This window comes from Pholcus phalangioides, unplaced genomic scaffold (assembly GCF_987345545.1).
Source record: "Pholcus phalangioides strain wild (caught in Gottingen) unplaced genomic scaffold, Ppha-v1.0 ptg000017l_1, whole genome shotgun sequence".
Classification (NCBI taxonomy): domain Eukaryota; kingdom Metazoa; phylum Arthropoda; class Arachnida; order Araneae; family Pholcidae; genus Pholcus; species Pholcus phalangioides.
Genome location: NW_028301610.1, coordinates 15,559,117 through 15,574,699, shown reverse-complemented (window position 1 = coordinate 15,574,699; position 15,583 = coordinate 15,559,117). Strand labels below are relative to the sequence as shown.

General features: G+C 38.5%; 1 protein-coding gene across 1 annotated transcript; it reads right to left on the bottom strand.

The window, feature by feature from the left end:
- Positions 1 to 740: 740 nt before the first annotated feature.
- LOC149072438 (acetylcholinesterase-1-like) lies at positions 741 to 15,578 on the bottom strand. The gene is made up of 5 exons (XM_089247138.1): positions 15,475 to 15,578; positions 6,179 to 6,710; positions 5,225 to 5,533; positions 3,732 to 4,359; positions 741 to 939 (listed from the first exon to the last, which is right to left on the bottom strand). Exons 1-5 carry the CDS (start codon positions 15,493 to 15,495, stop codon positions 792 to 794), a joined length of 1,638 nt encoding a protein of 545 aa, XP_089103264.1. The 5' UTR covers positions 15,496 to 15,578; the 3' UTR covers positions 741 to 791.
- Positions 15,579 to 15,583: the final 5 nt, after the last annotated feature.

Here is a 15,583-nt window from a genome sequence, read left to right as displayed (position 1 = left end):
CATAATCGGCATGTAAATTTCTGTTGCAAGGCTTTTTAAAAGAAAGCGAAACGTTAAACATCTATATGCGTTGGTCATTATCGTTGTTGATCCCGGGTTTAAAGCATATTCCTAGTGGCTAAGCAAATACACTCACATGCCCGATTACTGAGCAGTAGAAACAGACGCCGGTGTGTCAATTATGCGGTTTCCAGACACTGTCTAGAAAATATGAATTAAAAGGAGTATAAACTATCTTCGCAACAGACTCCTTCCACGTGCTCCTCGAAAAAATCAACACAACACACTGGTTTTGAAAAAACACACACATATTAAATGAAAACCCGAGAAAAAATAAGTAAGGTAAATAAACATCACTCGATGGTTGGTGTGGAGGGGGAACGTGAAAATGCAAGTTATGCAAATAGTGATCATTAGTTTCAGCAGACATGCACAAACATTAAAAGTCCCAGAACTGAGTGAAGGCCACTGCCACGCTCGCTACTCTTACCTACATAAATTTTCTATGGTTTAAAAAGTTGTTGAACTGCGAATTTTACACTCTCTCAAATGTCCGGTAATTTAAATTTTCTTTCTGCGACGTTTAGGAATGACAAGTAACATGAATGGTATGATAGGGAAAAACGATGATGAAGTCTTTCTAATGCATAGTTTGTGGGCGGGCTTCTATAAAAAAAAATTCACTTCAAATAGTATATCTAATCGAAATTGATTTCTAGAAAAATAATTTGTACAAGAAATAGTTCGGTAACAATGTTTTTATTTCTAATTTATTACATAAAATAGTCTTCTCACAGGCTTGCCCGGTCAAAGTACGATCTCAAAAAATCACAGTTCTTAACATAAGGTGATCGTGTATCCTGCTTGAAATTAGAGGCTTTCAAAACTCTGACGGTCGGTTGATTTCTGGAATAACGAGGCCAGTTTGCTTCCGGTATCCTAAAAATAACAACAATTTTAATAAGTGCTTTTGTCTAGTTTTTTAAAACTTGTGATACATCTGAACAGTCAATGGTACCTCTAAAACGACATTGTCAGTAAAAAGGAGTAATAGTCAGATGAAATTATTGTATTTGGTAGATCCAAAAAAAACTATAGATAGAGAGTATGTCATCGACACGGCAACAATTTTTAATGTGAATCGTTTTTCTTAAACCTCTTTATACCGCAATGCAGTTTGTCTGGTCTGCAAAGTTAAACTGGAGAGGACTTCATATCAAATAGAGTATTGTGTGGGATTTGTCGCAACGGGATTTACTACTACGTTCAAAAAGTTGCGAGAATTATTTTATTACGGAAAATGGATACAGATACAACCTGTTTCCTTCGAAATAACTACCCTGTGTAATTATGCATTTTTTTCATTGTTCATAAAAATATGTAAATGCGGATTGCTAGGTATTTTTGTCACATCCTCCAATGCTTTCGTCGCTGCTCGCTGCACTTCTTCGGAAACTGAGAATCGTTACTCCTTAAGCAAATTCTTTATCCGAAGGTAAAGTAAAAAGTCATACAGGGTGAGACAAGGAGAATAAGCTTGTTGTAGAAGTGTTAGAATGTGATTTTGTCACAGATATACTCTGACTACTCTGACTACTACTATACTCTGACACCAAGAGGAACTTTTGAGTCGGCACAGTGTCATCGGAGTACCCACGACTTGGTCTTCCAAAGATCTGGTCACTAGTCTCACTGAATCATGCAAACGTTTAAGGACTCACGGGACCCTCCATGTGTCAGATTACCTGTCAAAACATAAGATTCTGACACTTATGCAACCAGCTTATTCCCCCCTAGTCTCACCCCATTTGACTTTTTCCTTTATCTTCGGAATTTGACTCTCAGGTTCCAAAGAAGAGCAGCGAACGAGGAACTGGCGTTTGTGACAAAAAAAAAAAGAAAGAAAAAAGATTGCAATCTGCATTTACATCTTTGTATGAACAATGGAAAAAATGCGTAATTGCTCAGGGTAGCTACTTCGAAGCAACACCAAATGAACAAGTTCTATCTGTATTCATTCTTCCTTAATAAAATAAGTTTCAGAACTTTTTGAATGTAGTAGTAACTCCATCTTATACATACTTCGAATTCATATATAAATGCAATATCCGAAATTAGGACATTGACCGGCCAGTTCACGAAGTGGCCGGTGATCATTGGCCAAATGCCGATAACAAAAGACATGATTCGGGATCATCGCCAAGTTAACGTATTTTTTCGTGATAATTATGTGCACGTTATTTATAGCAACCCATCAAACTGCAGCCGTGATGCGGTAATCATTTTATTCCCCGAAATTTGGCAGAAAAAACTATATATGCTCTCTTATATATAATTATTTTTATAGTTTTTTCTCTCAAATTTCACTTTTTTTCTCTCGTCCCAATGCAGTTGCTATATATAGACATGCATCACACGTTGGTGATTAAATAGTTTATTTAGCTCCTACCGGCCCGTCTTACATCAGCGCATCAAGCATTGGCCAGGGTTTTCCGGCCCCTTCATGAAATGGCCGGCCAAAGTCCGAATCATTCCTGCGGTTCAGACTTTGGCCAAAACTCTTGATCAATTCGTGAAGTGGCTGGCCCTGTCGCGAATTGGTTACACTTCGGGCTTTGGGAGTCACAGATATTTCTCGAGACACAGTCGCTTAAAGAATTTTGCTACGGTTCGTTAGGTCATTTTTTCATTGCCCGGTACTCAAACCAGATGCTGTATAAGCATTGAAAAGGTACCGTTGAATTTGCCTTAATGATATCTATTCGTAGAAAAACCACACGATTTGGTCTGAAAGATGATTTAACACTTCTTATAATATGCTGGTGTGATTTTCAGCTACAACGGTAAAAGTTTTTCATCCTTTCTTCTAGGCGCAACATTGGCGTGATATTGCAACCCTAAAAGATAGATTATTCTGTACACCACTCTTATTTCATTTTTTTGTTTTCTCCCGTTTTATATTTTTTTCACCAACTTGAATTAGACAAGGGAAATTTACGAAAAGAAAAGATATTCACATCATTTTTTTCTTTTCCTCCGCATTAAAAATTTGCAGCAAATTTCTGCAGCTGAAGGAAGTTGAAGAACGTGTTTTCAATTCTATAGTTGAAGTTAACTTTGCAGTAAAGCCGGGTTTTCCTAGGAGTAGAACTTTTTGCGCCGTGTGCAGCGTGAAAACGCTGATTGGTTTTTTTGACCAATCAGCGTTTTCACGCTGCGTGCTCTGTAGAAACCTGCTCCTAGGAAAACCTGGCATAAAGGGGAAGCTACGAGGGAACCGCATCACATGTTGTTATGACAACGAAAGCCTTTCAACCAATGTATCGATGCGCGGTCGCAGTAAGGTATGGCTGATTCTCGCCAATCTTACTGAGAAAAATCTTTTTTCACGTATAATAGTATCATATATTTTTTCTAATTTAAAAATTTTAAACGAATAAAAATCGGTTCAGAACGATATTTTTCAGTATTTTTTCAATTATTCAAAAAATTGAAATATTCTGCATAAATGATCATCGTAAGCCTCCGATATATTGTAAATATATTTTGTGGCGAAGGAATACACTCTCTATCTTTCTCTGCACTGCAAAGTTAACCTGAAACGGACTATAGTCAAACAGGGTTAGACTAAGATCTCATTTCCCCCGCTTGCGATGTGTTAAAACACGTATTCACGGTCGAAAATTTTACAGGACAATTTGATTTTTTTACATAACAAATAAATTTCTTACCCTGTCTTCGCAAAATCTGCCCACATTTGCATCATCCTCCTACTGAAAAACATTTCACTTGTAGAGTACTTGTTTTGGAAGATCGTTGGCTTTCCAAATATATATTGGAGCTCTTCAAAATGAGCCACTCCCTGATTTGGAGCCCAGGGTGTTATACTTGGTCTTTGCTCAAAGGAATAGAAATAAACGTTGTTTTTCTTTGCGTAATTCTCTGCAGCATATACAGTTGGACAAGTCACCAACACATCTCCTGCAGCGCGATACAATCTCTTTTGTAGTTCTCCCCAACTATCCTCCCTCAAGTCACCAAAATAATAGCTGAATATTCTATCATCTGCTGATACTCTGCTTCCGAAATTCCTCAAGTAGTTCTTTGCAGCAGTCTTGTTGACGAAAGCAATCTTCTCTCCCCAAAATCCGAAAACTTCAGGATTGCCTGTGGATATGAACAAAGAGCCTTCGTCTGCGACGCATCCGATCAAAACGTCCACGTTACTGAATTTCAGTTGATTCATGGATGTAATAGGATTGTTCCCCATAATTGCATCGCCGAAGACTGGCATGAAACTCACTGATGAAAGAGGACGAAGGGTTCCAGTTGTTCTTACGATACTAGTAGCAGATCTGTCTAGAAACAAAAATGAAAAAAACCAAATATTTAAAGCAAATATGTGATAAATTTACGAAGTGCATTAACATCAAATACTGTATTTCTTTTATTCTGAAAATAGAGCCAACTGATTTATTTACATCGTAAGAAGTCGAGTACTACAGGCATAGCTTGCTCTATTGTGAAGATGGCCAAAAAGTACAAGGTTTTTTCAAAAAATTTGGATTATCTCTATTTTACAAATCGGCGATAAATAAGGTAACCTTGTCCTAACCTAATTGCCCGTTGGAAAAAGGAGGGGTAAATAAAAGGGGAAAAAGTATAACAGATAATATAGATAAGAGAAATTTTTTAGAGTCCTCTTTTCACCTTCACCCTACGTGTTCTCTTTCACCCTTACATGTATATCGTAGAAACATGCATTATAAAGAACGGGGGGAAAGAAAAAGTAACTTCCTTAGATAATAGACAATCGTGATAATAGGGTTGGTATAAAGCTTTATGATGGTGAAGAGAGAGGAAAGAAAAAACAAAGAACTTGCTTGAATTTATTCCGTTGATGTTTGGACGCAATATTACGCCCATGATCATAAAGAGGTAAAATTACAAACAATTTTGTATGCACACCAAACTTTTGATAATCATATTTAAGGCACCTATGTCAAAAATACAGGTTTTTGAATTGCGTCACTTTAGAAATACTTGTGCGATATGTCCGCGGTTCCCCATAATAATATAAAAAGGACCGCTTCAAAGACTGAACTGGTACGCATCAATATTGCCAGCTTCCCCTGACGAAAGTTGGCGACACCCCTTTTGAGAACCACTGCAATAGACAGAAGCAGTTGCGTGCACGTATAAAGACAAATAAATTTATACTCACGACGTAAGCAATCCACTACCTTATCTGGGCTGTTACGTAGAGTTTTCTGGTCATCCGCACACTTTAGAGTTTTCGCCACTTGTTGACCAAGTTCAAAGTTTGCCTGTGCGTTGTCAGGCATTAACATAGATGAACCACTTTGCAAAATCACTCGTTTGTATAGTCCATCTGCCAGTCTGGACACAGTTAGGTAACCGACTGACATTGCTCCAGCGCTTTCACCAAATATCGTAATTTGATTCTTATCTCCATTGAATGCTTCAATATTCTCATTTACCCATTTCAGAGCCATCAAAATATCATATAGACCTAAGGAAAAGTAAAATTATCATGTTAAAATTCAAAAGACTTGAGAGAAAACTTACAGGGTGGTCATAAAATAACTCTGCCTCTGGCGTTATAAAAATATAATATATGAGCCTCTATATAATGTTTGCAAAAATCAATGAATGGAAATGAAATATAAAAATATATATAACATATATGTATTCAATGGAGCGTAAACCATAGTGCCGCGGTTACTGTCACAGCATCAAAATTTCGAAAAGTTCAAACCGCTATCCATTACAAAGGAAATCCATTACAAAGGGTTTAGCGCATCAACTCTTTGGCGAAATCTTCTTTCTTTGTTTGCGTCCTGCGCCGACGTTTATGATGCTACAGGTACCATTCCAACGCCATTTATGGTTTTTCACCACGCCGATCACTTGACAATGGTGTTCAATTTCAATTTTTCTGAATTTTGTTTCTGTGAATCACCGCGACAGCAAGGGTTTTGTTCATCTTCTCATTCTCGGCGAATACTTTGAAACATCTATACCTCAAATTTCATCCGCATTCGTTGACTTTTACGCCGCTAGGGGCTGGTTTACCGGCAAAGTTATTTTATGACCACCCTGTGTATAAATAAACACGAATGTAGATTAAATTACTTGAATTTTTGAGTTATCTTACCTGCGTTGCCTGGAGCTTCGCTAGTTCCAGAAGATAAGAAACCAAGAGCACCAAGCCTGTAATTGATTGTTACCACAATAACGTCTCCCGTAACTGCTAACGATCTTCCATCGTATAAAGGATCTCTACTGGAACCAAGAGTATATCCTCCACCATGTATCCAAAACATGACGGCCCTTTTCTTTGGCACCGATGAAGGCACCCAAATATTCAAATACAAACAATCTTCACTTTGATTCTTAGGTTCATCGAAGTACCATGGAAAAGATGATGGTGTGTACTGAAGGCAAGACGGAGACATTTTAGTTGCATTTCTAATACCAGTCCACGGTACCACCGCTTCTGGTCTCTTGAATCGCAACTCACCTAAAGGTGGTTTTGCGTAGGGAATTGAAAGATATGCATCTAATTTACGGGATTGGAAATTCACTGTTGTTCCTCGTAGCCTCCCCGATTTCGTTGTGACTTCGGGATCAGCCTTCGAGTATGGTAGAGCAGAAACGGCTAAAAGCAGGATTACCAGAAAACAATCCTAAAAAGAGAAAACAATTAGTTTGTATCGTGCGACTATAGCGAATCGCTGCTCTCGATAATGTGTGTGTGCGTGTGTGTTTTAACGATTAGACGTCACTTTGAACGGCAAATCAGTCTTTTGTTCAATGGTGGAAGACGATGAGTCCGCCTTTTTTCTAGTAACCTTATGGCAGGGGCGGAACTAAGGTGATGTGTTGGGAGGGGCGATTTATTGTTTAGGTTCGTTAAGTCATCCCGTATTTTTCGTGACAGTATTTTTCCCCTCACATTTGGCTCTTGGGAGGGATCCTCCTCCGCTGGATCCACGCATGAGCCAAAGCAGACATCTTCAACTGCGAATCAAGCCTAGCCAGATATTTTCAGCTACGTATGGAGGCATCTTCAACTGCGAATAAAGCGGAAGCAGACACCTTCAACTGGGAATCAGGTGGAAGCAGGCACCATCAGCTGTAAATGAAGCCGAGGCGGATACCTCCAGCTCCGAATGGAGCTGATTCGGACATATTCAGCTTCGAATTGAGTGAAGGATGACATCATCACTCAGAGCCGTCTTAAGAGCATCATGGGACCCCCCCCCCCGGGCCAAGTGGTTTTTCTGAGGCCCTACCTGGTAAATTCTAGAAAATTTCAACCGGATCTCATTTTTGTGAGGTCCCTCTTCTCCGGGCCCATGCGTTAAGACGGCACTGCATCAGATGTGAATGAAACCGTGGCAGACATCTTCAGCTGCGAATAAAATCGCGGCAGTCACCATCTCAGCTGCAAATCTAGTGGAGGCAGACACAATTTGGTTCGTCGAATCGTCCCAATGAAAAAGAATGATGAGCCCGTTTTTATACACCTTAGGTAGGGCTAAGGTGCTATAAAGGCATTTCTGGTAGCTCTAGATTGGGTGAGATTCAAATTCAAGCGTGTTGGCCTCCCCCCACTCCTGCAAATAAACCTACGTCTTTAAGTCACTCTTTTGGTCACTTTTTCGGTCAGAGACGTACGGAAGAGGGGCACGAGGCCCCCCGATGCCCCCCCCCCACCCAAATTTTTGAAGGAAATATCTTTGTATGTTATTATACTCTATTTGTGTTAATTTCAATGTTTTTTTTTTTTTTTCAAACCGAGCACAACTCAGGTCTATCACCATTTATGGGCGATTTACTACCTAGCGAGTTGTGCCGGAGGTGTAACTGTGTGTGTACCTAACAGTCTGAGTGCATTGTAGTGTTATGTTTGATTTTTCAGTGTTGCCATCTATATTTCAGAAGTGAAGTGAGTGATGTGTTATGATTGAAATACATTTGTGATGTTTGTAGGTCTGTTGCTCTCCGTGGCGAGACTTTTTAACGGAGAGATCGGCTCGCATTCGCGCCTTGAAGTTGGGAACCACAGAAAACCAACTTCAGCCGACCACCACTACCGTCATTATGACCACTCGACCACCATAGCGGCCTTTTATTTTGGAGAATCTCTCATGACCCCCATGACACTAATTTCAATGCTATTTGAAGGTAAAGAACGCGAAATTTCTCTTTAAAAAAATTCATTGCGACCCACCTTCTCAGCCTTATAAGCTAAACCCAAGTGTGGCCCTCGGGGTTATGTGATACGGCCCGCCACTTCAAAACTAATGTTGTAAAAATGAACTAAGCGCCTCATTTACAGATCCCTTCAGTAACCCGTAGCACAATTCCAGACCACTTAAGTTGCCCGTCGTACATTCACAGATCACTTGAGCGACCCGCGACACAGTTCCAGATCACTTAATCGGTTCATGTCACATTTAGAGATCCCTTGAGTGACATGTTATGACATGTGGTACAGTTTTAGAGCACCCAAGCGCCTCTTCCACGGTGCAGTTCTGCATCACTCAAGTTACCCGCGGCACATTCCACAAATTACTCGAGTGATCAGTGGCATAGTTACGGATCACTTGAGTGACGCGTGAACAGTTCCATACCACTTAAGTGGCCCGCTATATATTTCTAGAACACTTGTGTGGCCGGGACACATTTCCAGATCACTTGAAAAATCCGCGAACATTTCGAGATCACTAAAGTGGCCCTTTATGAAAATATGAAATATTCTTAATTGCATCCTGAGCTGTGGTTTGTGGGCACCTGAACTAACAATCTCCCTATTGATAAGTCTCCTAGAGAGCCACTGCAGTGATCTCTAAATGCTTCGTAGATCCTTCAAGTGATCTAGAAATGTGTTTGGGGGCCGCTTAAGTACTCTCGAACTGTGCCACGCATCATTGAAGTGATCCGCAATTATGCCGCGGATCACTTAAGTAATCTGGGAGTGTGCCGGGGCTAACTTGAGTGATGTAGAGCCGCACTGGAGGTCGCTTAAGTGCTCTAAAACTGTACCAACTGTCACTCAAGGGTTCTCTAAATATGCCACGGATCACTCAAGTGTTTTGGAACTGTGTCGTGGGTCATTTAAGTGATCTGTGAATGTGTCACGGGCCTACTTGAGTGATCTGAAAATATGACCTTCGGGCCGCCCGAATGATCTGGAATTTTGTCATGGGTCACCTAAGCGATCTGTTAATGTGCCGCTTAGTTCATTTTTACAAAATTAGGTTTGAGGGGGTACGCCAGATCAGATAACCCCCGGGGCCACATTCTGTCCACGGGCCAAGGATTTATCATTATATGGATTAGAGGGTGGGTCACAATGAATTTCGTAAAAGGAAATTTCGAGTTCTTAGCCTTCGAATAGCACTGAAATTAACAGAAATTGATTAGAATAACATGTAAAGGTATTTTCTTTCGTAATTTTGATTTTAAAAAAAAAAAGATTTTTTAATCGTTTAAGGGGGGCAGGAGTCCCCTATGTCCCCCCCTCCCCGCCTACAGCCTCTGATCTGACCAATATGTGATGGGAGGTAGGAGGGCAGAGATGACTAAATTTTGCTGACAAGGTGGGTAAGGGGGTCAGAGTTTTGCTGACTTTTACTGAAAGGGGGGTGAAAAATTGCTGACGTAATACTTAAACGGCCCCTATAAAGGATGTGGAAGTTTCGGCTTTGGGGATATTTTCTTCAGAGATTCAGTAGAACGAGACAGTGAGAGGGAGTAAAAATAAATGTGATGGAAGAACTTGTACAGTACTTGCTATAAAGAAAGATCCCGGATAATACACATTAAGGAATTGATCGGATGATCTGGTATTTCAAGTCCTGCATAACATACAGTGAAACCTCGATAATACATAACGATACCGAACGGAGGAAAAAAATGTCTTTGTAGAGGAATCGTCGTTTTAAATCGACAGTGAAAATTATCATCACGTGTCTCAGGGGGCCGTCATTTCAAATTTTCTCCGGGGGGGGGGGGGGGGCAAAGAACATGTACTCATTGTATGTATATATATATATAGGGTGACCATACGTCCCGTATTTTCCGGGACAGTCCCGGTTTTTTTCCTTTTTCTAGCCGTCCCGACTTTTTGACAAAAGTGTCCCGGTTTCTCCCGTTTTTTACATGACGCCTTGGAGTTTTATTCTTTATTGAAGTCGAAGATTGAAGAAATTTTTGAACTCATAAATTATATTATGATAATTACAACTACAAATAACAACATTATTCTCCCATATTTGGTTTGGTGAACCTTTTATTTTGTGGAATCCACAGCAATTAGCAGTAATGCTTCGTTTCCCGCCATTGCGATTTTTCTGTAATTTCAACAATATTTGGCAACATTGTTCACTTTTGGCGTTGTTCTTGGCGATGTCCCGTATTTTGAATCCGAATGTCCCGTATTTCTTTCGAGGAAATATGATCAGCCTATATATATATGTATATAATACCATTTCTAGTGTATTTTCAAAAGCCAGGGAGTGGCAACGACCTCCCCCCCCCCCTAAATGACGGGCCTGTCACGTGTTAACAAACTTTTGCTGCTGTTGGCAACTTTTCTAAATTGACGTGTCTTCAAGTATCATCTTCCCAATTCGGAAATTACATTACGATAAGTAAGCATATTTATTTCACATATTCGTCACATATATGAATATATTTTTTTTATATTCACTACAAGTGGCGCTTCATTTCCCTCAGTTGGCAACTTTTCTGTGATTTTAGCACGAGTTAGCAACTTTGCTTACTTTTGGCATCATTTTTGGCGATAACTGGAAATGTCCCGTATTTCGAAAAACGATTTCCCATATTTTTCCCCGAGAGAATATGGTCAGCCTACATAAGCATCACTCAAACCCCTCTCCCCCTTGTTAGGAAAAGTCAGCAAATACGAAACCCCCTGGGCCGTAACTAGGCTGGGCATCCGGGGCACTGCCCCCCTGGGCCACGAGCCAAATGGGGCCTCACAAAAAAATTTACACTTATTTTACATAAGTTTTTCCTTTTTTAAGGGGCTCCCTCATAAGAAAAATGTCTGCCCCAGGTCACCGAGAAGGTACGCTACGGCCCTGGAACCCCCCTCTTCTTTAGATGCTGACTTAATATTTGAATGACCCTTTTCGACATCATTTTTGGTGATAATTAGCGATGTCTCGTATTTTCCCATGTTTGCAATCCAATGGTACCGTATTTTTCTCAAAGAAATGTGGTCAGGTAAAATGACATTGATATCGTAGTAGGGTTCCATATTTCTGGGAAATTTTTACCAGAAGATGCTGCCATCTATTGTCTATTACATTTCACTCAAAATCTAACGATTGGACTTCTGAAGTGAAATTTGGTAGAAAGGTAAAATATCAGGGTCACCCTTTTCAGACGCGGAGCCCGGTGCAAAAATAATAACGGGGGCAGAGGGGGGGTGTTAATAATTTCGGGGCCCTTAGCCCCGATTTCATATATTCTCTAAGAGAGGAGAATCAGCGTCCATCATTACAAAATATACAGAAAAAAATACTGAAAAATATCCTTATAAATTTATATGAAAATTTCGAAGTGAAGAAGAATTCTAAATTGATGAAAGAAGTAATTCCGAAATCAATTGGAATTAGGAACTAGTGAAAATTCAGAATCGATGAATTGAAAATAAGAAAAATTATTGACAGATTATTTTCAGCACCCATACAGCAAAACTCAAAATGATGAAAAAAATTAATGAAAATTCACAAACTTACAGAATCCGTAGAAATTCAGAGTTTATCAACTATAATAATTCCAGAATTGCATTGAAAAATAATTCCAGAATTGCATTGAAAAATAATTCCAGAATTGCATTGAAAAATAATTCCAGAATTGCATTGAAAAATAATTCCAGAATTGCATTGAAAAATAATTCCAGAATTGCATTGAAAAATAATTCCAGAATTGCATTGAAAAATAATTCCAGAAGATGCATTGAAAAATAATTCCAGAAGATGCATTGAAAAATAATTCCAGAAGATGCATTAAAGATTTGATGAAAATTCAGATTTCCAGAGTTTATGAAAATTCAGATTTCCAGAGTTTATGAAAATTCAGATTTCCAGAGTTTATGAAAATTCAGATTTCCAGAGTTTATGAAAATTCAGATTTCCAGAATTGATAGGAATTCAGGTCTCCAGAATTGATAGGAATTCAGGTCTCCAGAATTGATAGGAATTCAGGTCTCCAGAACTGATGACAATTCGGGATTCCAGAATTGATGAAAGATAATGATAATTCCAGAATTTCATATATAAATGAAAATTCAGAATTTATGGAAAAAGTAATTCCAGAATTTATGGAAAAAGTAATTCCAGAATTTATGGAAAAAGTAATTCCAGAATTTATGGAAAAAGTAATTCCAGAATTTATGGAAAAAGTAATTCCAGAATTTATGGAAAAAGTAATTCCAGAATTTATGGAAAAAGTAATTCCAGAATTTATGGAAAAAGTAATTAAAGAATTTATGGAAAAAGTAATTCCAGAATTTATGGAAAAAGTAATTCCAGAATTTATGGAAAAAGTAATTCCAGAATTTATGGAAAAAGTAATTCCAGAATTTATGGAAAAAGTAATTCCAGAATTTAAGCAAGAAATAATTCGAATAACAACTAGAGATAGATCTCGAGGAAGTGCTGGTTGAGGTCGATTCAGAATAGCCTTGGAATATCCTCTGGATGGACGAAGCGCATTTTCACTTGGATGGTGCAGTCAATGCTCACAACTGCCGAATTTGGGAACCAGAAAGTCATCCGCACGCTCTCTTACAGGTTCCGTTGCATTCACCAAAAGTGACGGGATGGTGTGGATTTACTGCATCATTTATTCTCGGTTCCAACTTCTACGAGGAGTTACGTTCTACAGGTCCAGTGACATGTTCGATCACCGGGAAGTAATATGCATTGCTGCTACAGAACGAAATTGTTCCGGCTCTGCAAGCACGTCACTGGCTCGCAGACACAATCTTTATGCAAGACGGAGCTTCTCCACACATTACAGTGTGTGTTAAGAATGTTCTTAAAACACATTTTACGGAAGAACGTGTCATTAACCCAGCACTTCCCTAATCTATTCCCTCCCCGATCCCCGGACCTTAATAAATGCGATTTTTGGCTTTGGGAGCATTTGAAACGTTTGGTAAGTCGTGGCAATCCAGGAACATTGCCTGACCTTAAAGGCAGCATTGCACGCCGCGTGCTGAACACTTCCCCGCACACACACTTCGGTCAGTTGTGGAACATGTCATCTTGCTATTTCACATGGTATCTAAAAATGATGGCCATCATGTGGAGCATGTTTTGTTGCAGCAACAATCGTAAAAGTGTTTAACAATTGTTAAAATTGTAAACGTTTGCCTAAATGTGTCATTTCTTAATACAACGCCCTCTGGTGGCGACATGTGCAACTAATTTTTTCCCCCCGAAACAAATTCCCATCACTTCATGAAGTCCCCTCCAAAATTTCACAATTTTCTGATCACTGGTTTCGCGTGTAGGCTACTTTAAAATAGGTTCTTTTAATTATGGATGGCCTGTATATTTGAATATACAGTCGGATCCCGTTATAACGAATACCGTTATAGTGAAAATCTGGTTGTAACGAAATATTTTCCAATCCTTCAAATTAATTTACATAGTAACGATGTATTGCGCGATTCCGGTCGAACTCGAAAACAAGTGTCCGAAAAAAGCAACAGAGTCAATCTCCATCTATTCTTTCAACGTTTTTTTTTTGTAAAAATAGGAAATTGGAATTGCAAATTCAAACAGCAATTATAGGATCCCATAGGTAGAAGATAAGATTTTCGAATTTCCAAGATATAGATGCAGCTGTCTTTACCTTGTTTCAAGACATCCGTTCCCGAAAAATGTGCCAATAACCAATCCACTCATACGAGAAAACGCTTTGGAATTCTCACGTGCTTTCGGATGCGAAAACTTTCAAGCAAGTGTCGGCTGGCTGAATCGCTTCATAGACCGATATGGTGTGGTAGCAAAACCGATTTGCGGGGAAGCAAATCCAGTTGATATGAAAAATGTGAATGAATGGAAAGTTGGTGAAATGGCGAAAGTGATAAATAAAAAATAGGCCTACAGGGCTTCATCATAGAAATTATATACCAGAAAGGGCTCCGCGAGTCAAAAAAGGTTGAGAACCGATGCACTAGAATATGCTTCCTACAGCATCCGAAGCCTTAGCTAGTTTGGAACTCTAAAACGGTATTTATCAGAACCTTCCAGACCATTTGTTTGAGCATGTGTATATTTTAGAGGAATTGTTGTTTCCTTTGCTTCCACAATACTCGTGCAAAAAATAATAATAATTACGGATTATTTGCCTCTAAAATGTTAATTAAGTCAAACTTATACAAAAAAACTCCAATGCTTAATTGATTTGAGTTGCTTTGTTACTTTTAAAATTCAACTTCGTTCTCTTTTTATTATCTAGAACGTAAATAAGTATTTTTTCCCCTAGAATCAAATTCTGCTACAACGATTTTTTTTTTTTTTTTTTGGGCATGTTAAAAATTGGAAATTTCGTTATAACGAAGTGATTTCTTCGGTCTCTTAGAGCTCATTATAACGGGATTCGACTGTGCATGGCAAATACATACAGTCAAAAAGCCCATTATAATCTTTTGTCAATTTTTTGGTAATTTGGAAAGTACATATTTTATTGTCATTTCAGTGAAAAATACGCGTGTGTGTGTAAATAATACAATACTTTTCTATCTAAAAGAGTTGATTCCTTGTTGGTTTTGAGAACTGCTGAATTTTTACGTGTTCATAGATTTATAAAATTGCACAAAGAATTAGTGGGTTCAAAATAAAATTCAAGTTAAAAATTGTTGAACTTTGCTTAGCAAGATTTTATCTGTTTATTAATAACATTGAAATTCAATGCAAACGGTATATTTTAACCGTAATAAACCAATTTAACTAATTAAAATAATCCATTCTAATTAAATAAATTGATGTGCTGATGTATTGTTTCAGTTAACAATATGCTAATAGAACCCATTTATAATTCCAATACGTTTTTAGGGAATAAGCCATATAGGGTTAATGAAGTTGTCGTGAAACTACGTTCTGTGTAGTACACAAAAGTGTTAGGGAGGAAACTACTCTACAGGATATAAAACACCCAACTAATTGCATTTTATTCATCTAATTAATTTTTAATTGCTAATAAATACTCATAATAAATGCATTTTAATAGTCAAGTGAGAAGAGATGCCAACATCAGTATAAATTTGGTGGTGCCTGATGATGATGCTACCTCTCGATATAACGATAATCTTTCTACGACGGTAGTTTTTCTTGAACCGCGGTTTATCGTTGTATCAAGGTTTCACTGCATTTAATTTTACTAATATTCTAAACTCACCATGATTATCAGCCTCCTCATACAGCACACCACTATGCCATGTGATTTTCTAAGCTGTAATGGGATTTTTGTTTTTTCTATGCTATACTACTCGTCAATCAGCTATCAG

What these genes read in the sequence shown, in the direction of transcription:
- LOC149072438 (XM_089247138.1), bottom strand. Translation starts at nt 15,495, where the DNA reads ATGAGGAGGCTGATAATCATG. An exon ending in TGAGGAGGCTGATAATCATG is followed by an intron (nt 6,711 to 15,474) that starts GTGAGTTTAGAA and finishes TTCTCTTTTTAG; the next exon opens with GATTGTTTTCTGGTAATCCT. An exon ending in CGAAGCTCCAGGCAACGCAG is followed by an intron (nt 5,534 to 6,178) that starts GTAAGATAACTC and finishes ACTTTTCCTTAG; the next exon opens with GTCTATATGATATTTTGATG.